Source organism: Canis aureus, chromosome 13 (assembly GCF_053574225.1).
Source record: "Canis aureus isolate CA01 chromosome 13, VMU_Caureus_v.1.0, whole genome shotgun sequence".
NCBI lineage: Eukaryota > Metazoa > Chordata > Mammalia > Carnivora > Canidae > Canis > Canis aureus.
In genome coordinates this window covers 25,740,462-25,764,670 of record NC_135623.1, presented here as the reverse complement: position 1 = coordinate 25,764,670, position 24,209 = coordinate 25,740,462, and the positions used below count along the sequence as shown (strand labels likewise).

Below are 24,209 nucleotides of genomic sequence, written 5' to 3'. Positions count from 1 at the left end.
GGCTTCACTTTATACTGTGATATAATTAACAGCAGTATTAATAATGAAAAATGTATGATAATGATTGATGGTTAGTACCTGCAGTTAATAACAGTTGGGTACCGTGTATCCAAGACAAAATATAGGAAATATAATCATTGCTTAAATAAACTATTTGCTAGTATTTATTTTTAGGAATGTGCTGAGCACAATAATGAATCATAAATACTTGGAAAATTCAGTTTTACCATACTTGTATTTCCCAAAGACTTTACTACTTCCATTGTAATGTATCGTACATACAAGATAAAAAGTGTATGAAATCTGTGGAGTTTAAAGAATAATAGGATACTTCAAGGTTTTGAAAGTAAAAATTACTATCAGAAGCCCAGTGTCCCTCTTCTCAATTGCATCCTCCACCTTTCCTCTCCAGATGTGTAAACACTGTCTTGGCATTTGTCTAAATCATTTTTTTCTTTAGAGTTTTATCACCTACATATTGTTAATCAATGTTTAATTTTGAAAATGTGAATAGCAGTCACAAACTCAGCTGTGTCTAAAAAGAAAAGCAATATTACCACTTGAAGTCTCTAAGGTAGGAAAGTAAAAACAAAAAGGTGATCTGGGTCATAGTCTAGCTTTAGCTTTCCTGGGCAAGGTCATGCATTCTAGAAACATCAGTTTAATGAAGTTGGCTTCTGGCGGGGTTCTAGTGTGGATGGATGTCCTGCAGAAATACGATAAAGGGAGAATGGGTGAGCTGCACTGTTCGTTGCTTATGACTTCACACAATTTAGGAGGAGGTTAAAACAGAAAACTCGGGCGTTGATGGTATGCTACGACAGTCCACAAGTTGTAGACACAGCATGGAGGTGGGAAGGCGGGAAAATTTAACACAGGCATCACATTCAAGGACACCGAGGAACCTGGCCACTGCTGGCGTGCTTAAAGGGGTGGCCGCAGGTATTTTAGTGTCATGGCTTTCCAAGTGATTGCCTCCGGTGTTCCGCTGCTCCAGTCTGGATTGCTTAACCTTGCTTATGCGGCTGTCACTGTGGATCTATTTTATTATCTTCCTGGGGTTTCCTTTTGTGTCTTCTCTTGGGTTTGCTGTATCCCATGCTATTTTCTTTTTTAGTTCTTTAGTACTTTCCTGGAAGAGTACAAGGGAAGTAAATTATTTTGAGACTGAAAATGGCTATTCTGTTCTTATGTTTAATAGTTGGAGTGTAGAATTCTCATTTGGGAATCCTTTTTCTTCAGAATTTTGAAGGCATTGCCCCATTGTCATTTGGCTTCCAGTATTGCTGTGTTGAAGTTCAAAGTTCATTATAATTCTTGATCATTGTATGTGACACATATTTTGTTTTAAACATAATACATATATACTTATTTCTGGAAGCACTCTGGCTTCAGAGTTCTGAAATTTTCACGTTATATCTATTTTTTAAATTTCTTGTGTTAGGCATTCAGTGGTGGGCCCTTTCAGTCTGGCAACTTGATGGCTTTCAGTTCTGGGGAATATTCTTGACTTACTTTGTTGATTGTCTTATTTCTGTTTTCTCTTTCTGGAGCTCCTATTATGTTGTATGTTGAACTGGTTCTTCTAATTATCTTTTGTCTCATTTTCTATCTTTATCTCCTTGTTCTTTCTGGCAAAGCTGAAGAAACTTTATCTTTCAACTCTTGTATTGAGTTTCTAAATTTCTGTTGTTTAGTTCTCAGGAGTGTCTTTATTCTCTCTGTTCCTGTTTTTATAGCATCTTGTTCCTGTTTCATTGATTGTAATATCTTTTCTCTGGATTGTAATATCTTTTCTCTGGATGTTTTTCCCCTGTATAGTATGTTTGTTCTTCAAATTTTCTTTGCCCTATTTGTTTTTGTCTCCATGTAAAAGCATTTTCTCAAATATGAGGTGTATTACTTGGTTGTCTAGTCACTAAGATCGGGGTGGGGGGGAGAACATGCAGTTGAGATGGTTTTTAAAAAGTTGATTAGAAAATTTGAGTGTTGGGGGGTTTAATTTAGATTGTAATGTAAGGTCATCAGGGAGGGCATTTATTGTGAGAATCTCCATTGTCAGATTCTGGGTTGGTCAGATACCCCGGTTTAAAAGTATCTGGGTAAAGATCTGACTTTCAGTGTTGTGGGATCCAAGTTGGGAAAAGGTGGTTTAGGGAAGGGTCTCTGCACTTTGTAGTGTGTGATACAGGCTTGTATCTGAGAGACTCGAGGTTGTGTCTGTGGTCTTGTAGTCTGAGCTCTCAGTTTAATCCTTTCCAAAGAAGAAACAGCCATGCTTCTGCTAGATTGAGGGAGAGAATCTGGAGATTTAACTGCTTTATTAGTTTTTGTTTAGTTCTCTTTATTTTCTCCACTTTCATCCCCCCAGCCCTAGTTCCAGAAGTGTCCTTTTTAAGATTTTGTGTTTGGGCTCCTACTTTTTGAGCTTTTACCACTGTTAATTTAGATGTCAGTTCTCAGTGAAGTTGCTATTGCTGTTCTTGTCTTTTTGTCCTTCAATGTTTGTCTGGTTAAAAAACCCTTTTGTTATAATTTTAGTAGGGATTTTGGTAGGATTAAGATCAGAGGAGCATACCATCTTAACTTTGCAACCTTTACTTTAAACTTTTTAAAAAAAGAATAAATAGGTTGTGACAGCTTGATTCCCCACCATCCCCTTATTTAATTTTAGGTGACTGAGCCCTAGAAGAGTGGGAGGAAGGGGAAGGATTCTTGTTCTTTAAAACAGGAGTCAGCAAACTTTCTGAGTAAAGGAAAGTTTTGAAGGCATCTTATAAATATTATAAATCTATAAAATACATAAACTTTAATATTCTAAAATTTATATAAGTACCGATTATAAATATTTTAGGCCTCTTGGACCATATGGCCACTGTTGCAGTTACTCAACTCTGCTTTGTAGTGCGAATGCAGCCATAGACAATACCTAAACTTACGTGGCTGTGTTCCAATGAAGTTTTATTTACAAAAATAATGGCCTGTGTTTGACCATGTGACATAGTCTGTCGACCTCTGTTTTAAAGCCTTAAAATGTAGGTGTTCAATAAATGATTAAAATCACACTGGAGAAACAGCTGTGCCCCAGGTAATGACCCTTAAATCTAAAAATGTTATACTAAAAGATAATTTTAGAAGTAATCTATTTCGGATGGGAAGGCTGAATTTTTTCTCCTTAGTTTACTGGACTATGCATTTTGCTGATAATACAGTTGACATTTTCTGTATTTGTCCTTATATGAAAATTAGGTAGTATTTGTCTCTATATGAAAGTTAATATTTCAAATGCTGTTTCTAACCATGAAAGTGACTAAATCTGTAAACCAAATACTAAAATGTAAAGTCACACAAGGAATTTTATGAAAATATATATTGACTTAGATACTCTTATTTCCCTTTTAATTCTCGTAATTTTATGTTCAAAAACTAGATTTTTAGGATGAAATGGGGAGAATATTCTCTTATTACTTTTTTCCTTTTCTTTCGATGGTATCATCCTCCTGGCTTTGATCTAAGCATAAGTAGACTCTGGTCTTCTTAACTTTTTCTGCCCATCTCCACTATGAAGTAAAGAAAAAGGAAAGTCCAAAGATAGTCCAGGCTGTACTGTACTGTACTGATTGCTCTATCCATCAGGGGTACAGGATCCTTGTTTTTCCAAACTCCTTCATTCTGTTGACTTTCATTCTCTAGGATGCCTCATGGTCCAGCATGGCTACTGAACTCTAGTCATCACATGCCTATTTTATGAAGGGAGCAAGATTAGAAGGCCTCCCAGCTGTCCTATAAAGGAGGCTTACTCAATTCTGTACAAATTTTGCTTTTTTAGCTTCACTCACTGCCCAGAGTTATTTAACCACACCTCACCAAAAGGTACAGGTTGGGAAATGTAGATTTCTAAAAGCTTGGTGTTTTGCCATCTCCTAATATCAGGGTTGGGAAATGTAGATTTCTAAAAGCTTGGTGTTTTGCCATCTCCTAATATCAGGGTGCTGTTACTAAGAAGACCGAAATCCATGGTTATTGTGTAGAGAAACATACTTCTGACCTCACATTCCTGGGACCAACCCCAATCAAACCACATTTTTAAAGCTTGGAGTAGAGGGGAGCCTGGCTGGCTCAGTCAGTGGAGCATGCAGCTCTTGATCTTGGGATTGTGAGTTCAGGCCCCACATTGGGTGCAGAGATTATTTAAAAATAAAATCTTAAAAAAGAAAACTTAAAATAAAAACTTTATGTTTGACCATGTGCTTTTAAATGAAATTCTGTGTACTTCCAGTTTGTGCTTGTTTACATGTGAAGTTAGAGAACTGAATTACCTTTTGAATTTCCTATTTCATATTTTTGAAAGAGGCATATTAACCTACAAAATGAGTTGAATTTTTTTATAATTTTTTATTTATTTTTTGGTAATTGGTACATTTGAACCTTGGTGTGATACTATGATATTGTAGCAAAGAACAGTCTGAACTTGATCAAGATTTGGATGATGTTGAAGAAGTAGAAGAAGAAGAAACTGGTGAAGAAACAAAAATCAAAGGTATTATTTTAAATTACTTCAGGAGCCAGTGATTGTTGGCACATGTCTTCTAGAGGGTAGTTAACAAATACTGTTCCCTTTTGGATCCTTGTCTACCCACGTGACCTGTATCTCTGGTTTAGGGACAGTTTGTGTGTTCAGGGTGGGGATAAGAAAAGAGGGGAAGAGGGAGATGGAGATATGATGGTAATAAGGGAAAAGGTATGAATATAGTTAGTAACCCGTCAGAAGTCACTCTGTATACCCACCCTCTACTGCTGGAGTGACATGGCATAGCTGTGTCAAACAGCTGCCCATGAGTTTTGTCTGAATTCAGAAATGTTACAGATGTTGGTGGGAGTTGTTTTGGTGATATTTCTAAACAAACAACACTAGCTTAGAGTTACTGGAAATGTTCATTGTTTCCTGCATAGAAAACATGTAGTTGTATGTCAGTCATTTTTTAATCCATTCCAATCAAATGACAAAAATGACATTTATTAAATGTAAAAAAAATTCACTGTTTTCTTTAGCAAATAATTATTTGGGGGGGGTTAGCAGTGTTAGTGGGGAATTGTACTGCTTTAGGTTACACCCTGTAGGTATGGGCCAAGAATATTAAAGTACTAGATGACTCAATTTTTCATTGTAAACCAGATGGAGGTTAATTGTGAAAAGGTCACTGAACTTTAGCATTAGCTTTCATCATGTAACATTCTTAAAAGACACATAGGTCTGTATCCTTAGTGGCTAGTCCTAAAGGCATGTTATAGTAAGTGTATGTCATCCAGTAATCAAATTAATCTTAGAAATTGATCTTTAAAAACATAATTGGGAAAATTCATGTCAATTTTGTGTAATGTCTATTGATGAAGAGATGGTAATAGCAAAATAATTTGTTTTGCCTAAATCTAGTTTTCTAGTTTATTTTTGCATTGAACATAATTTTTAGACACCGTTAACCACATTTTGTTTGGCTTTAGTTACAACCTTGATTGCCTCAACTGTTAACTATACACACAAGCACACTATACTAATAAGCATCAAACAAATATTTAGGCTACTCTACAGTCTTTCTCCCAGGGTTGAAACTGTCATTATATTTGCAGTTTTCTGATAATGTGTTGTCTGCCTTCAGAGTGTTACGTAGAGTCATACATAGTAGGTAGGCATCTGGATGAAGCTTTGAGCTTCTCAAAAATGTTAAGATGGATGAAATACAAGGTTGTAGGAGGAGAAAGGATATTTATTGTTAAAAGGTAGTTGTGGCAGTGGCATTTGTTTAGAGCATTAGGAATCTGAGCTTTCTGAACGTCAGGTTTTCCTAGAGTGGATTTTGCTCCACTTGCTTGCTGCCCGTCTCTACTCAAACCAATGAATTATGGGCTAGTCAGGAAAACTTCATTATTGGATTGTCCTATTAAAATCGCGTAATACATTTTCATAAAATCCTTCTTTCGATGCCCCCCCCCCCTTTTTTTTTTTTTTTAAAGCGCGTCAGCTGACTGTTCAGATGATGCAAAATCCTCAGATTCTTGCAGCCCTTCAAGAAAGACTTGATGGTCTGGTAGAAACACCAACAGGATACATTGAAAGGTACAAGTTCTTCTTTTCCGTGGTCCTTATTTATCCTTCTGTAATCAGCATTGCAGGTGTATCTTTTTAAAACCACCTAGGACTTAGATAACTAACAGTGAAAAGCCAATGTCTGTTAGTATCTAGTATAGGATTATTGAGAGTTTAAAATTTTGCTGAGTACCACCAATTTAGAGTTGATCTTTTAAAGTTTGACTCCTCTCCACAGGAAATACACTGATCTTAACCATTTCTGAGATTTATTTGGGGGTTTGCTAGGAATGCAGAGAATTAGAAGAAATACAGATTTCCTATTTATTTCACTAGTCCTATATATAAATCATTAACAATAGTCTGTATATCTTATTCTGCTTATAATCGTTTTTACTTGGTTTTATAATTTAAAGATTCATCCCTATTGCTATCTGTATGCAATCTCTAGTCAGCAGTTTCTGGCTTCTGAATGTTGTCACTTGGGGATATTTGTCCACCATATTTTATACTTTTTCTTTGGCGGATATCTAGATTGCCTCTAAGCTCCATCAACACAAACTCCATTATAATGGTCCTCTTTTTGCATGCTCTCTTAAAGAACTGTGTAAGAAATTTGTGAGACATGTACTTACCAGTGGGATTATTTGTTATGGGGTATGCAAACTTTAAGTACTTCCCAGCTTGCTTTCTAGAATGACTGTATCCAGTGCATGAAGGATGCTTTATCCTTGTGTCCTTGCCAGCAGTTGGCATCGTTCATCTTTATGGGTTTTTGTTTATACCAGCCTACAAGGTGCAGGCATATTTTATTTGTAATTTTTGCTGTCTAATGACTTTTGAGCTTTTCTTCATGACTGTAAGCCTTTCAGGTTGCTCTCGTCCACTTTCCTATTGGGGTCTACTGTCTTGTTTTGCAGGAGTTTTTGTATATTCTAGGTGTTAATCTCCTCAGTTTTAGGTTTTATAAATAATCTTTTGTCATTTTTATTTTATCCATAGCACTCTCCATTAAACCAGCATCTTTCATTTTTTATGTTTTAAGTTTTTTGACCTATGGCTTACTGTTTTCAAGTTAAGAAGTTCTTCCTAGTTACTTCTGCATTTCCTGTTGAGTAGTTTTACCTTTTCATCTTTAGGTCTTTACTTTTCAAGGCCACCTTTGTATTTAGCTGTGCATCAGGGTTTTTTGTTTTTGTTTTTGTTTTGGTGAGCCTGTTTTTATAACACTTCATTCTTTCCCCATTTATTTGTGATGCCACCTTTATTGCACATCAGTTTCTTACAAACACCTGTGTTTGTCTTTGAGCAGCACTCTTAATTAATGTGGCTTTTTAATATGTCTTCATATCTAGCAGGGTGATAATTTAATCTATTAATCTATTTCTCCCTGTAGTATCTTGCTTTTTTCTACCCCCCGCAATTCCCTAATGGAACATACTCTTAAGATTGGCCTAATTATATGAGACCTTTATCCCACATATGGCTGATAGTAAGTTTATAGGGGTTTTCACAAAATGAAACACTCCTCCACCAAATTTTGATAGGAGTTACATTGAATATATAGATTAACATGGTAGGGAATCATTCTTTTAATGTTAAATTGTCTCATTTATATCCTTGTATTTATTGAATCATCCTCTTTTCTGTTACAGTTTTTTTCATAGTCTATTGGTTGATTCCTGTATACTTTAGTTGTGTTGCTGTTGTGAATAGTATCTTATTTCTTATTGTATTTCCAAGTTGACTATTGTTAATGTGGAGGAATGATATTGATTTACCTTCTTTTGCTGTTGATCTAGTATCCAGAAATCTTGCTACATTTACAATTGTTCTTTTTTTTTTCCTCCCATAGGCAAAAGATCTTATCTGCAAATAATAGCAGTTTTAGCTCTAATCTTTTCACATTACACCACACCAAGTTTATTTTTGGTTCATTATAACATTTTCCAGGTCTTTCAGTACTCTGTTAAACAATTAGCATTAAACACGAGCATTTTTATCTTATTTCATCTTAACTAGGAATGGTTATAAAACTCCATTAGACTTATTGTCTACTTGGAATTTTTTTTAAAACGTCAAGTAGTTGACGTTTTATTCAAGGTCTTCTCTAGTGAAACTGTGTGTGTGTTTGTGTGTGTGTGTGTATGTGCATGTGTATATAATACAGAAATTTTTGTGGGATTATAATTCCATGCCCTGGTGTTAGAGTCAAGATTTCACCTTCTTAATGAAATAAACAGGGCTACTTTTACTTTTTCTCCTTTTTTTCAAAGCAACTTGTATACATAGGAATTAATTGTCCCTTGAACAGTTGATAGAACTCTTCTAAAAACGGACTTGGGCTTTTAGGGTTTGAGAATCCTTCTTTGGATTTGCTTCATTCCCCTTTCAGTTTCTTGAATTGAGGGCTTCGTTCATTTGATTTTTTTTTTTTTTAATTTATCTTTTATGGCCTTAATATTTATTGCAGATGTTCTGTGAAAGTTGAGTGTGAAGATCTATCTGCTGAAATTAGTACCTCAGATTTATTAACTGTGTTGTTCAGGTTCTCTTTATTTCTTATTGATTGCTTTATCTAACAGATTCTGGGAAGAATGTGTTAAATTTCCACTTAATCTGTTTCTCCCTGTGATTCTATTAGTTATGGATTAATATATTTTTGAAGCTGTATTATTAACTATATGTTGGTGATGTGTATATCTTGTCCTTTTGTTCCAGTTACCAGTATAAAATATCCTCTTTTATATTTTGTGGTGGTGGTGGTATGAATTGTTTTGTTTGATCTTAAGACCGCTATTCTAGGGATCCCTGGGTGGTGCAGCGGTTTGGCGCCTGCCTTTGGCCCAGGGCATGATCCTGGAGACCTGGGATGAGTCCCACATCAGGCTCCCTGCATGGAGCCTGCTTCTCCCTCTGCCTGTGTCTCTGCCCCTCTCTCTCTCTCTCTCTCTCTCTCTCTCTCTGTGACTATCATAAAAAAAAAAAAAAAAAAAAAAAAAAGACCACTATTCTAGCCTTCTTTTGATGTTTATTTACCTGGCATGTCTTTCTCCATCCTTGTATCTTATCTCTAGTATGTAAGTTTGCTGCTTTATTAGTAATTTTAAACTCTTTGCATTTCTTGAAAGTGGTATTGTTTTTGGACATAATTGCTATTATTTTATAATTTATTGTACAATGTTTCTTTCTCTTTTCCTGCTTTTCTTCAAATAAACCAAGTTGTCTTCTGATATTAAAATTGCTGCATTTTGTTTTTTGTTATTATGGTAAAAGGGCTTCTAACCTAATATCTAAGTTTATTTACCCATATTGATTTCTTAAATTTACTAATGTCTGGTTTTTTTTTTTTTTTTTTTTTACACGTATATGTTCTCTAGTCCTCTTTTTTCCCATCAAGGCAACAGTAAAATTTACCAAGGTTTTTGGCCACCCACACTTACATAGTATTTCCGGATTTTTTTTTTTTTTTTTTTTACTTAGAAATTATTTTTAATGTAATGAGTGTTTGTGGCATATTTCCTGAAGCTTCATATGTCTCATACAATTTTTATTTTGCCTTCATATTTGAATAATAGTTTGGCTTATAAAATTTTAAGTTCAAAGTTCTTAAATATCTTAAAAATTCATTTCTTCTTGTATCTGGAGTTTTCTTTTGAAGCCTGTTGTCAGTCCGATTCCTTTTCCTGTATAGGTTATTTGCTTTTTCATTGAACACACTTAGAATTTTATTTGGTCTTTGATATTCATGAATATCATTCACCTGTCTAGGGGTTAGAGTAAGGATTTTCATATTACTTTAATTCTGAGAAATTTATTGCTCTTTTCTTCAGATATCCACCTCCTGTCTTTCAGCTGTTGCTAATTTTGTTGTCCAAATCATTTTTCTGTCTTTCCTGCTGCTTTTCTGGAGAGTATTCCAACTTTAATGAACTTCCTTAAGCTGAACCTATCCTGTTTATCTTATTTGTTGGTTATTTGTTTCAGCTACTGTATTTTTCATATTTAATATTTCTACTTTGTTTTAGATTTCTTGGTCTTGTTTCTTCCCTCCTCTCTTTAAATATATTTACATTGTTCTGTCTAATAATACGGCTTCAGATGATACGTATTTCATTCTTTCATTAGAAATTTATACTCCTTAAAGTTTTAGTTATTTTGGCTGTAGAGCTCAGGCTCACTGGCTGATTTACTCCTCAATAATGATTATTGAGGGAGGAGAAAAGATCAGGCTCTGGTTTGTGACAGTCTCGTGGAATTTAAGAATAGAGTCTGGTCACCTGAGACTCAAAGTTTACTGTCAATTCCAGGCAATTGTCTTTGGCTGCTTGGGGCAGAGGAAGTTGCTCCTTTGGTTGTAATCTGTTGTACCTGGGTTGGAGGGGTGGAGGAGGGAGTGCTTTGTAGGCTCTCAGCTCAACGAACTCCTAAGAATGCTGGCACCTGGGCTTTGTGAAGGGTGAAGAGGTCAGGCACTGGCTGTTGTAAGGCAAACCCAAAATTTCAAAAGCTTTCTTCCAGTCTGTCCTGTTCCCTGTTCTGCTCATTCTTGCCCATTTCCAGGTGGCAGTTCACCCTGTACGGTTGTTAGTCTTACTCAGAAGTTGCTCCGTAGTATGTGTGCGTGTGAGTGTGTAAGTCCCTGAAATAGTTGTTTTCTTCTTGGTTCTGAAGTTCTAGGGTTCATTTTTTTTTTCTGAGATACGGTGTAGGTGTGGGCAGCACCCCATGTTATTTCATCACCTTGACAAAACATTAAGCTTTACTTTTAACTGTAAGAAATAAAAAATTGGTAATAGGTAATTTGTTTTTTTACTTCTGATTAATGTAACTAAAGTAGCGGTTAAGTAAGAGAAATATTTGATTTACAACAATCTGCTCATGGCAGAAAATTCTAACCTGGATTCTGGATCTCTTACACAGATTCCCTGAAGTTAGATCAATTTTAAGTGAACAGTTTTTTTTTTTTAATTTTTATTTATTTATGATAGTGACAGAGAGAGAGAGAGAGAGACAGAGACAGAGACATAGGCAGAGGGAGAAGCAGGCTCCATGCACTGGGAGCCCGACGTGGGATTCGATCCCGGGTCTCCAGGATCACGCCCTGGGCCAAAGGCAGGCGCTAAACCGCTGCGCCACCCAGGGATCCCCTTAAGTGAACAGTTTTTGGGTGGTAGGGGATTCATAAGTTTACTTATACTTCAGGTGGCGTATACCCCATAGAAAATTGTATGATTTATGAATTATATCTCAAAGCTATTAAGTCCCTTCATGAAATATAGCATTCTTTTTTTAATGTAAATTCAAGTTTCTTTTTTTTAAAGATTTTATTTATTTATTCATGAGAGACTGAGAGAGGCAGACACACAGGCAGAGGGAGAAGCAGGCTCCATGCAGGGAGCCCGATGTGGGACCTGATCCCTGGACCCCGGACAGGGGAATCCTGTCCTGAGCCAAAGGCAGATGCTCAACCACTGAGCCACCCAGGCGTCCCTAAATTCAAGTTTTAAATACAGAGACTAAAAGAGGAAATAATGGTATAGGATATCATCCTTTTTTCTAATATACATATGCTCCTCTCCTTTTCCCTAAAAATAGCTGGTATGGGTGAGATACACATACTTTATTTTTTTAAATCAAGGTTATTGTCGTTATTCTCAGGATGCTCAGTCAGTCCCTAAATTTTAACTTCCTAAGATAGACTGTTTTACAGCTTAGATGCCAGCACTGACAAGTCTTTGCTGAACTTGATTATGATGAAAGATTTATGTGATTTACATCTTTTTATCAACTTACTGTATCTGTTTAAATGTTCACTTTTGAAATATTTTCTAGTTAAGTCTGTGTATTTTATATTTCTTGACTTTTAATTACTTTGAATAGACCTTTTGTTTCAAATAGGAGATTTAACATTCACTAACTTTTATGCTTTACTATTCAATATGATAGAAGTGTGAGTGTTTTACTCTGATGCTATGTAACTGGTGCACTTCCAACCTTTCAGTTTGCCTAGGGTAGTTAAAAGACGAGTGAATGCTCTCAAAAATCTTCAAGTTAAATGTGCACAGATAGAAGCCAAATTCTATGAGGAAGTTCATGATCTTGAAAGAAAGTATGCTGTTCTCTATCAACCTCTGTTTGATAAGGTAATGATTTCTACTACTTTATTTTCTTTACCTAAAATTTGAGATTATAATAAAGCTCTGGAAATACAACCAACCTTGCAGATGGTTTAATCTTTATAGACCTCTCAGCAAAATGGTTATTCGAGGTATTTGGAAAAACTCAATAATAGCAATTCAATTGGTGGTACGCATTCATAAAATCTATATACAGCTTTAATGCAAAACAGCTAGTTTTTGGCTTGGATGTCAGTGTTTTTATGCAAGCTTTTCTTTTTTTAAATCATTTTAGCGATTTGAGATCATTAATGCAATTTATGAACCTACGGAAGAAGAATGTGAATGGAAACCAGATGAGGAGGACGAAATTTCGGTCAGTACCAACTTTAATGTAGTGTTTTTTTTGTCTTGGAAATATTTTATTGTAAGATTGTTGGTGAGTTAACAATAATCAGAACAGATGAGCCACTCACTGTTTGCCCTGCTACCATCTGTACCCAAATTCATTTTTCCCTTACATTTTTTAGTATTTAAATTTTATAGATCATGTAAACTTTTCCTTTGAATTTAATGACATGCAAAGGATTGTTCTTGTTTTTCAAGTAGTAGAGGCCTCTAAGTGACTTGCCTACAACTAATAAATGGCAGGATTGTGACACAGATCCGGTGTCTGTTCTATGACTATTTCCCGAGCGTTGCTATTTTAATGTTGGTTGATTAGGAGAACATAATGTTTTGATGAAAAACACCAAGGGGTGAGGATTTGGGCACAGTTTATGTTTCTTTTTTTAACTAAAGTTAAAAAATTTTTTTCTCTAAAACGGTTTCCCCATAGCTCATAGGTTCTACGTTTTGGGAGGGTTATGGTAGTAGCAATAAGTAAGGTTTGGTATGGGTAACAGCAGTGTTTACACAGTTGGATTAGAACTTGTTTGAAAATTGCAGTTGGTGATTGAGGATTTGCTGGTTTCTGTACTTCATCACTGGATGTAAGTTAGGAGATGGGTAAGATTTTATCAAGTGATCTAATCTAGTTATTCAATAATTTATGCTGTTATTTATCTAGGAGGAGCTAAAAGAAAAAGCCAAGATTGAAGATGAGAAAAAGGATGAAGAAAAAGAAGACCCCAAGGGAATTCCTGAATTCTGGTTGACTGTTTTTAAGAATGTTGACTTGCTCAGTGATATGGTTCAGGTAATTTTATTCATTAAAAACATCAGTTTACCTCAAAGGGTAAAAACCTTTGAAATTTAAATGGGTATGATGACTAGTCACTCCATTGTTGACCTCTACAGAATGATTTCTGTCTTTTGAAAACTGTTACCTGTAGAAGGAAAATTGCATCTTCGATTATTGTAATCAAATTATAGTTCATTTTCAAGTTAGATACTGAAATAGTCCCTTTGACAGTTGTTTATCATTGAGCAGTGTTTTGTTTAGTCTTGTGTCTTCTCTGTTTAGGTGCTTGGTATTAGAGAGTGGAGAGAGGAAACTTAAAATTTCATTTATCTTACCAAAAAGACCTTTTCAGTCTGAAACAAATATTGAGGAACATTTGCATTTTAAAGGAATAACATAAAGATCTTTAACTCCTTTAACTCCTTTACTCCTTGTCACTTTTTTTTGAAATCCAACACAGATGTCACCTTCTCAGGGAAATTTCACCTGTTGTAATCAGATGCATTTCTTGAGCCACTATTATCTGCATTATAGTACTTTTAGAGTACTTTAGTGATAGAAGTCAAGAAAAAGAAATCTCAAAACTGTGACTGCTTATTGCATTTCTACTTTGGCAAAGTACAGAAGGACCCAGCAGAATGAAAGGAATAAGAAGCAGCTGGAAAAGGAAATGTTTTTAAAGCAAATATGCCTTAGACTTGGTTTTATGTTCTTCAGCCCATTCGGTCTGATGATAGATATAATTCTCTGTTAAGTCACTTTTTTTCTACCATTGGCAGTAGAAATGAGTAGAGCTTATAAGTAAACTATAGCTTTGGTATAAAACCATAATCTGGAGAGTAGGTCTTACGGTTTGTAATTGTTACCTCACTATATAAATGTCTCAGTCACCTAAATGTTTATTGTCCAGTGGTAGCACACTAATCCTGAAGTGCTACGTTAGATTCTCATTTTAGTATTTTCTTAATTTGCAGGAACACGACGAACCTATTCTGAAGCACTTGAAAGATATTAAAGTGAAGTTCTCAGATGCTGGCCAGCCTATGGTAAAAGAACTTTGAAATATTTTTAGTTTTTTAACATTAGACATTTATAGGTAGATATATGGAACTTTCTAAAAAGTGATATTCTAAGCCTAGAAATGGTGAGAAAGAAGTTGGTACTCTTAATTATTGTTAGGAAATAAATGTTTGGGTGTTGGTAATTATGATACAGTATTTATTCCTTTTCCTCCCTCTGAACATAAAACTGTTATTGAAATATAGTAAATCCTTGTGTCTAGATGAAGAATAGATAAAAATGATAGCAAGGAAAAAAATAATAGCACCCTGAATACCTACTCTGTCTTAAAAGGTGTGTGTCTGGAAATTACATGAAACAAAAGATGTTAGAGGCCCCCTACTTCCCCATGATGAAAGATCAGCTATGAGCTTCTCCTAAAATCATCAGTATTATGTGAAGTATGGGCAAAGCTACTACAGACTATAGATTCTTTCTTCTATCGTGTGTAGTAAAGTTGGGCTATTTCTCTGTCACATTTGGGGTAGGAGAAGATTTAAAGTCTTTGTAGGGATGAAAGGAGGAGGGAGTACTAGGTCAGTTTATTTCGTTCTAACCTATTTATAAAAATGCTACTAAATAGAAGTTGTAAGTTGAGCTAGGTTTTATTTAGTTTTATTTTGTGCTTTGTTTTGCTTTTTTGACATAATTTGGGGTTTATCTGACCCATTCCCGGAGCAGAAAAGGCATTATCACCTACTTTATGTGGTTGTAAAAATCAGTAGATTAAATTTCACTTAATAAAGCATGAACATTTATGATGCAGGAGTTTCATCAGTTTTTTTTTTTTTTTTTAAGAGTTTTGTCTTAGAATTTCACTTTGAACCCAATGAATATTTCACAAATGAAGTATTGACAAAGACCTATAGGATGAGATCAGAACCAGATGATTCTGATCCCTTTTCTTTTGATGGACCAGAAATTATGGGTTGTACAGGGTGAGTTTAATTTTACTACTTTCACAGAATATTCTATGTCTTACTGTTTTACTTATGATTTGTGATATTTAGTGTTTCCTAGTGTGTATTTGATACATAGTTTAAACATTTCAGAAAAGTGTTTCTTAGACAAGCATACCTACTTTCCTAGAACTCCTTGGCTTATGGTATTGCAGACATCTCTGCAAAGGAGAACACTTAAATTTACTCTATTGTGAATTTGTGCTACTTGTCAATAATTTTGTTGAGAAAATGTGTTTAGAAATAAAATTTTCCTCTTTATGTATTGCTATTGAAAGCATTTGAGCCAATTTCCCCCCCTAAAATTGGTAATACAAATAATATTTGGGGTGCTTGGGTGGCTCATTCAGTGAAGCGTCTCTTGGTTTTGGCTCAGGTCATGATCGCAGGGCTGTGAGATTGAGCCCCCGTGTCCCAGCCCAGAGTCTGCTGGAGACTTTGTCCCCCTTTGGTCCTCCCCTTGTTCATGTGCAAGAGTGCTCTCGCTCTCTAAAAAAGAAAATCTCAAAAAAATATATAACATTCGATTGGATAAATCTTAGCTCTTCCAGCAATTAAGTGTAGTATGTTAATTGTGATAGATTCTTCCCTTTGTTTTGCAAGGTGCCAGATAGATTGGAAAAAAGGAAAGAATGTCACTTTGAAAACCATTAAGAAGAAGCAGAAACACAAGGGACGTGGGACAGTTCGTACTGTGACCAAAACAGTTTCCAATGACTCTTTCTTTAATTTTTTTGCCCCACCTGAAGGTAAATAGTGTCTTAGTTTGGGTATTGATGGTTGTTTTATTGTAAGCTTTTTAAAAATTCCTTACTCATTTGAATTCCTTTTCTCAATTTTGCAGTTCCTGAGAGTGGAGATTTGGTAAGTTAAATCGTTATTTATTTGTTGAATTGTTCACTGTGAAATTTAAAGAACTGTTTCTCAGATGTGGGGAGTTGGATAGTTGCTACTCACCTGAGGCTTGCAGTGCATGAAGAAGACCTGTATCCATCTGAAATTATTTCATTCAAAATGCACGGAGTGCTTTCACTGAGAAATGCTGAAAGGCTAAAGACTTTTCTTTTGAGGCTTGTGGGGGCTTCAGGTTCTTAAGATGATAGTTTTCTTATTGAAACTCGGATGTATTAAGTCATTTGGACTATTTACTCCTAACCACATTCTGGTTAGAATCCTTTCTGTATTTGTTACTCCAGTGGAAACACGCTTTCATATTGTGGCCATGAATTATGTGACCCCATAGCCAAGAGCTTACTTATTAGTGCCTGTGTTACAGCCTGGAATGAGGAATAACCTCAAAGAAGTCTGTGCAGGCAAGGGTGTAAGCTAGGTATGTGTTTTGAATTTGCTTTTCTGTTGGGCAGATTTTAAAAAAAAAATCTTTATTCATGAGAGAGACACAGAGAGAGGCAGAGACACAAGCAGAGGGAGAAGCAGGCTCCATGCAGGGAGCCCAATATGGGACTGGATCCCGGGTCTCCAGAATCACGCCTTGGGCCAAAGGCAGATGCTCAACTGCTAAGCCACCCTGGCGTCCCTCTGTTGGCCAGATTTTTGAACTTCTATTAACTCAGTCTAAGTTTTATACATATGGAATTAGAAAGTATGTTTATTTTGAAGTACTTTTGAATTAGAATAGTTTTGGCTAAGACTTAGACCAGATCTATAAAAGCCAGGTATTTCTGCCTATAAAAAGTGGCAAGCTTGGTTCAAAATGCCTTTTGTTAAAAAAAAAAAAAAAAAAAAAAAAAAAAGCCTTTCGTGGGATTAAAAAGAATATAAAAGTGGCACGTGAATTTTAGGTAGAACTACTTAGCATTAAGATAGAGTTTCATGCTATTTTCATGTTAGTGGATTGGAGTTTGTGTTGAAGTGAATTTTTTTTTTTTAATTCTACTGTCAAATATTGATGGTGACAAAAACGGTCTTGAGTTGTTACAGATAGAACACCTCCACTTGTGATGAGATATCTTTCCTTCAAAGTCCATTTTTTTTTTTTTTGGCTGTTTGTTAAAGTGGATTGTGTTGATGATTCAAAATAGACATTGATGGAATGTTAATTCATTGTTTGGTATCATGGAACTTAAGTGGGATTATTTTAATTTTGAATAATGTCAGCACCATTTCTATGTTGTGCTTTGTCATTAAATAGAACTCCTTAAAACAGAAATTATTAAATATAATTCTCATTTGGCATTATACATGCAAACTGCTAATAGACTATCTTTAAGGAATTGTGAGGTGATCCTCTGTGTTCTTTGTGTGCTGTATACCTAATGTTATTTAAATCCTGAGATTCTTAATATTATTCAATTTGTGTTTTCAGTAATGAGTATTTATAAGGAAAATTAAAATCCCGTAACAAAGTTGCTTTTATATTTTAATTTTAAGTCAAAAACTAAGCAATAAATAAAGTTCTAATTTTTATTTTCCTAAATTTCTCTAAGTAATATACACTGACTTGCTAACTTTTTTAAAAACCTATGAACATAAACCATATATACATACATAGATGACTGTTTAATCACACACAGAAGATAATTTTAAAATGACAAAGTTAGAAGTGAAATTGAATGTTGCTTCATTAGGATTTAATCCTAAAATTCTTGCATGTGCCTAATTAAATAAGTTATTAAATATTGTGCTTTTTTTTTTTTTTCCTTAAAAAACAAAACAGGATGATGATGCTGAAGCTATCCTTGCTGCAGACTTTGAAATTGGTCACTTTCTACGTGAGCGTATAATCCCAAGATCAGTGTTATACTTTACTGGAGAAGCTATTGAAGATGATGATGATGATGTGAGTGAATCTGAATCCTGCAGTGAAATCATTTGGTGAGGGTATGATGGTCACAATTGGTGAGCAGTTTAATGAGTAAATGTAAATTTTTAAGAAAACAGAATAATTCAAAGGCTAATTACAGATGTCCTGTAGGTAACTTTCCTGAATTGTTTTTAAATATTTCCTTAGAATATTTGGTAGCTTTTATTTTCCTGCTCTTTATGAAGACTGCTCTGAATTAGTGCAACTTTTGGTCAGTGTTGTAGATGTATTATGCTCTCGGTTTTGACCAGACAAACATACCTGAGATATTTTTTATTGCTTAATAGAACAATACTAGGAAGCATAGAATTTTTATCTGAAGGAATAATCAAGAATTAAGGTAAAATTAGGCAGTCCTCATATTTTGGTTATCTTTATTGCTAGATGTCATTCAAATAGGTTTCAGGTTCTTTTTGCGCTTGCTTATACTTCACATAAGTATAGGCAAGTAATGCTTATAGTAATAGTTGTCTGATCACACCCACAATTGTACTGTGTTCTTTAACTTTTTAAATTGTCAGATTTAGATATTGGCACTGAGTTGAGTGATTCCTGCAGCTATTTAATTTATAATTAATGGCCTTAGAGAAAGTATTTTGAATACTTTTAAATATTAGTGGATACAGTCATGGCTGTAACAAATGCTATTCTCAAATGTTTGTTAGCTTCATTCAAACCTCACCTTTTTTTCCCTTTTTAGTATGATGAAGAAGGTGAAGAAGCGGATGAGGTAATGTTTACCAAATGAGCAAATAATTCTCTGTTTAACACACTGAGAAGCAAATTGAGTGACTTATGTATTCCTTTGCTATAATCCTTATTCTGTGATACGGGATAAAATCCTTTTGGAAAAAAAATATGGTTTTAGAATTCTACAGCCAAACAATGTATGTATGAGGTTTCAATAAATAAATTGCAAAACTCAGAACATTTTTTTTATTTCAAATAATTCTGTTCTGCTGCAGGGTTATCAGCTCTTTGAAGAAGTCAAAAGCTGCAGTAAACTTTTTCAACGTTGGCTGCAGTAAATCTTTTCAATAAAAGCTCTCTGGATGTCTCAAGTTGTGTTGGGAAATTTTTCATATTAGAAGCTTTCAAATTAAATTGCATTGTCACCAAACTGTAATCATGAAAATCTTTTGACCTATAGAGTAACTTGTATTAAAATTTCTCCGTACGTTATGAGCCATTTCTTCCTACTGTGTACCTACTTCATGGATGCATTTTGAACTTTAATATAGGAAGGGGAAGAAGAAGGAGATGAGGAAAATGATCCAGACTATGACTCAAAGGTGAGCAAAATTAGTGCTGCTTTTTATTCCAGGCAGGTTAAGTAAGAGTTGATGTTTCTTAATATAAGGTTTATTTATTTTTTTGTCCGTTAAAGTCTTTAATAAATCCTATTGCCTGGAGATAATATATATTCTGTTTTGATCCCCATTGGCATATCAGTAGTACATGAGATTTCAGTGCACATTTCCTAAGAAACTTTATTTTTGGTTCTGACTTTGTATTTTTCTTAGTCTCAGGCTAAATAAACCCTAAGATTTTAATGTACATTATCTTGGGCTCTTTTAAAAAATTTATTTTTATTTTTTTATTTATTTGAGAGAGTGCAAGCATACACAAGACGAAAGTTGGGGCAGAGAGAGGGGAAGAGAAGCATGCTCTCTGCTGAGCAGGGAGCCTGATGTGGGGCTTGATCCCACCCAGGACCCTGGGATTGTGACCTCAGCTGAAGGCTGAAATTAACTGACCCACCCAGGTGCCCCTATGCTTTTTAAAAAGTGTTTTTAAGAAGCATTTTATTTTCATTTTATTTTTTAAAGATTTAGTTATTTTAGAGAGAGTGGAGGGGGAAGGGTGGAGAGAAAGGGGGTGAGAGAGAGAGAGAGAGCAAGAATCCTCAGCAGACTCCCTGCCCTAGTGCAGAGTTTGATGCAGGGATTCAGGGCTTGACCTCGGGCTTGATCCCAGGATCATGACCTGAGCCAATATTAAGAGTCAGCCGGTCTTTAACCGACTGTGTCACCCAGGAGCCCCTGGAAGCATTTTAAATTCTTGTTTATATTCTTTAGGTTGTTTTCCCTCCAAAGGATAGCTTTTTTTTTTTTTTTTTTTTAAGATTTTATTTATTTATTAGAGAGGCAGAGACACACAGGCAGAGGGAGAAGCAGGCTCCATCAGGGAACCTGATGTGGGACTTGATTCCGGGGCTCCAGGATCACGCCCTGGGCCAAAGGCAGGTGCTAAACTGCTGAGCCACCCGGGCTGCCCCCAAGGATAGCTTATAAACAAAGGTCAGTTTTTAAATAATCTGATTGCAGGAGTGCTTGGGAATAGAGAAGCAGTACTGCTTATTGGGAGTCTCCCAACCACTTTCTTTATCTTTGAGACTCTCAGTTGTTCTTGGGAGTTTGTTATATCAGAGTTGGTAAAGCCCTTTGTCTCCCCCCAAAATACATAGTACATTATCAAGATTCATTTGAAACTTGGTTTCTGTTAAATGCATTTACTCATTTGCTAAGTACTGTAAAATATCCAGAAGATACTTTAGTGAGCAGGTAAGAGAAGAGGTAATTAAAAATCAAATTAAATAGTCTAAAAGGTATAAATTAGTATGTCTGAATAATCTAGAAAAAGGCAAAAATAATTGGTGATATGACTAACATAAATTGCTTGGTTAATTTTTAAGATTATGGTTCAGTGTGTTATTTTATGGAGTTCATTCCACAATGTAAAATTTGGGCTTTAGCATTTTTGTGATTTGCTAATATTTGAATAAATAGTTTGCCATCCTTGCTATACCATTTCCTTAATTTGGCAAAAATTTTGGTAGAACGAAGAGATCATATAAGTACGATAATTACTGTTGAAAATTAAATGAAGCAGGTAGAAGAAGATAGATTGACTTGTTGTTTTCCTTTAACAGAAGGATCAAAACCCAGCAGAGTGCAAGCAGCAGTGAAGCAGGATGTATGTGGCCTTGAGGATAACCTGCACTGTAATAGCCTAAACACAACTATTATTTACTTACAGCCTTATGTTTTTGTATTTTCTTGGTAGACTCAGTAATTTTTTTTAAAGGAAAGGAACTGATAATTTTAGACCAATTTGTTCTACATAGCATTTTCACTCTAGTTTATCTGGCAGTTCTATTGACCGCACAAATTCTTCCACGCATGTTCGTTCATCACTACGTGGTTTGGTTCTTCGGGAGTAATTTGTATCCTGTAACAAAGAGTGTAGATTACAGCTGTGAAAGGGAACAGAACTATTAAAAGAAACTGTTTGCTAATTTTTTTTTCCTGAAGAACCAAAGTGTTTTTTTTAGCTGGTGGTTGAATTGGGTTTACGTTGGCTTGCACTAGCTGTGCCTTTCATGACTTTGTTATAGAAATGCAGTGACTTAGACTAAGACAATTCCTCATTTAAAAAACAAAACTTGTGGAGACAAATATATGGTTAAGAATTTCCAGTAAGACCACAACTGATAACTAGATTATTAATGGAATTTTGTATTTTAGGTGACATAGTTAGAAACCTAATAAGGAAATAATAGTAAAGAAACCTAACTCATAGTGTGGATATTACTATAGGGAGGTGAATAAAACCTATTTTCAGAAGTTAAGCCTCATTATTTTAACTGTACTTTTAAATTTAACTTCCATTAACTAAGCATCTTTTCTTTATGGTAGGGTCTACCTTCTGCTTCCCTGGAAAGGATGAATTTACATCATTTGACAAGCCTATTTCGAGTTTTTTGTTGTTACTGTTTGCTTGTTTTTGTTTTTGCAGCCTAAAATAAAAATGTCAAATATAATTTTAGTTCTCACAAGAGAATGTCTTAATTTTGTACTAATTCAGGTAGAAGCAGAGGCCTAGCTTGAATTAAGCATTGTACCCAGTTTACCCTATTATGGAAGAAAAGAGTGTCAGCTTTGGGAGAGGTACTACATCTGCTAATTAAGAAAGTATAAAAAAGACAAAATCTTAAATGATAAATGATGTACTGTTTTTTTAAAAGAAAAATTAGAAGGGTTAAAATTTCATTTCTGTTGATTAGAACTAGAGAGAAGGCCCCAAAGCCTCTATGGTTAATTCAATTCTTAAACTGCTTTTAAAGGATGAGTATGTCATTTACCCATGCTTCTGTTTACTATGTATTAAAATGGGTAGTACTGTTTACCTAACTACCTCACAGATATGTTAAGGCATATTAAGTTAAATTTTATGAAATGTTTCTCGATCTCATTAAAAGCTCAAAAATTTGGACCTATTTGTACCACAAGTATGATATTCAGCATTTTATTCATACTAGGGTTTGATAATTCAACTGGAAAACAAAGGTTTAAGTACCTCTATTCTGGATCTGGTCAGGTAACACTCTTGCAGATCTTCGTGTGGCTCCTATCTCAATAGAAGCTGATAGATGAGCAATTCTTTGAAAAGGTCCAAGGATTGTTTTTAGGTATTTTAGTTATGACCATATTGTAGTAAAATACTACAGAGATCATGGGACTAAGTAGGAAGAAGACCATTTTTAGGGGGAAATGCCATTAAATTTGAGACTGTAGAGCCACATTTAAAATACCTCAGGCTAATTACTGTTAATTTTTGTGATAAGCTTATAAGCTTTGACAGTGAGGGAAGACTAAATGGATTAGATAATTAGAGGACAGCCTAGAGTTCCTGCTCTTAATAAACTTACATTGTTTTTAGAAGAGATAGAGTTTCCTTTTTGAAAACTTAGTATTAAGATCTTGGAATGTGAACACATCTTGTTATTTGTATAATACTATTCATTCCTCTTCTGAGATTTTAATTAACTACTGGAAATCCTTAACCAGTTGTGATAGTTTGTAGGAAAAAAATGCCATGAAAAACGTTATGTTTTTCCTCTTTATTTTCAAACTGTTTTTGGTTGCTCTGATTAGACCTTCTTTGCTGATTTTTGTTTTTGTACGCATAGCTCATTTGATCACAGCCTTTTCTGAACTGAAAAAATTTTAATCTCAAGATAGAATCCCATTTTTAATGAACTTAAGTAGCAGAACCCCTATTTTTTTTTTCTCATTCCTTTAGGTACTAGCTATTGCCAAAGTGAAGGGGGCAGATACTATTTCATCTTGTTATATAAAGGGGATGTGGTTTGCAGAGGAATTGTTTTCTTAATAAATTTGGCATTGCAAGGATATTAGTGTTTATCTATACCATCTCTCCAGTTCCAAAATGGTTCTATTCCATTCTAGAAATTGAAATATGTAATTTGAAATCCTTAATAAAATTTGCATTTAATTTTATAAAATGTACTGGTGATATTTTGGGTGGTTTTTTAAAAATATGAATATATTTGTATTTATATACTTTTTTTTTTTTTTTTTTTTTTTTTTGAAGAGCAGAGAGTAGAGATGTTTAGAAGTAGGCTATTCTGTGCTTAGGCGAGAATGGCTTGTGAATTTGTATAATTTTAAAAGCGACCTCCCAAGCCCTCAAAGTGGAGTTTGTTACTGGAAGACAAAGATTTTTACTCTGAGTTAACTTTAGACATTTTTGAGACACTTTGAATTTTGCCTTTACATTTCCAGTTTATAGTTTCCCCTGCTGAGGCACAGATTACCAAGAAGTTCTATTTTTTTCTTTCTAGAAATGGCAAAATCTCATAATCACCTATATAAGCAAATACTTTGAATTTTTTTTTTTCTGTCATTTTATGGTCTTTCAGATATGGTAAGTAAACAACCGTTTTATAAATCACTTAGGTTTTTGATTTAACGTGGATGTCTGAAAGTTAAATTTATGTAATTTTTCAGAATTCTTTTATCGAGTTCACTGAAGCAGTATTAGTATTTCTGTGACATAAAAATACCTGAAGTGCGTGGACCTGGCTTACAGAGCAACACTTAAGAAAAATGGGATTCTACTTCTATTCAGTTTTTAGCTCATTTAATAAAAACAAACCTGGGAGACATTAGCTTTG

The 24,209-nt window shown here is 34.7% G+C and overlaps 1 protein-coding gene across 12 annotated transcripts in view; it reads left to right on the top strand.

Moving 5' to 3' along the window:
- The window catches only part of NAP1L1 (nucleosome assembly protein 1 like 1), a 32,839-nt gene extending 10,787 nt beyond the window's left edge, over positions 1-22,052 (top strand). For 7 of the 12 annotated variants that reach the window (XM_077845552.1, XM_077845553.1, XM_077845559.1 and 4 more), the window contains 13 exons: positions 4,455-4,540; positions 6,013-6,115; positions 12,090-12,231; positions 12,500-12,580; positions 13,274-13,402; positions 14,362-14,433; positions 15,245-15,384; positions 16,009-16,154; positions 16,250-16,269; positions 18,083-18,205; positions 18,930-18,959; positions 19,471-19,521; positions 21,162-22,052. In XM_077845552.1, coding sequence (XP_077701678.1) covers positions 4,455-4,540; positions 6,013-6,115; positions 12,090-12,231; positions 12,500-12,580; positions 13,274-13,402; positions 14,362-14,433; positions 15,245-15,384; positions 16,009-16,154; positions 16,250-16,269; positions 18,083-18,205; positions 18,930-18,959; positions 19,471-19,521; positions 21,162-21,197 — 1,159 coding nt within the window. In that variant the 3' untranslated portion in view covers positions 21,198-22,052. Of the gene's footprint in view, positions 1-4,454; positions 4,541-6,012; positions 6,116-12,089; positions 12,232-12,499; positions 12,581-13,273; positions 13,403-14,361; positions 14,434-15,244; positions 15,385-16,008; positions 16,155-16,249; positions 16,270-18,082; positions 18,206-18,929; positions 18,960-19,194; positions 19,291-19,470; positions 19,522-21,161 lie in introns of those variants that run through there. The other 5 variants (XM_077845560.1, XM_077845561.1, XM_077845549.1 and 2 more) reach the window with 4 other exon arrangements.
- Positions 22,053-24,209: the final 2,157 nt, after the last annotated feature.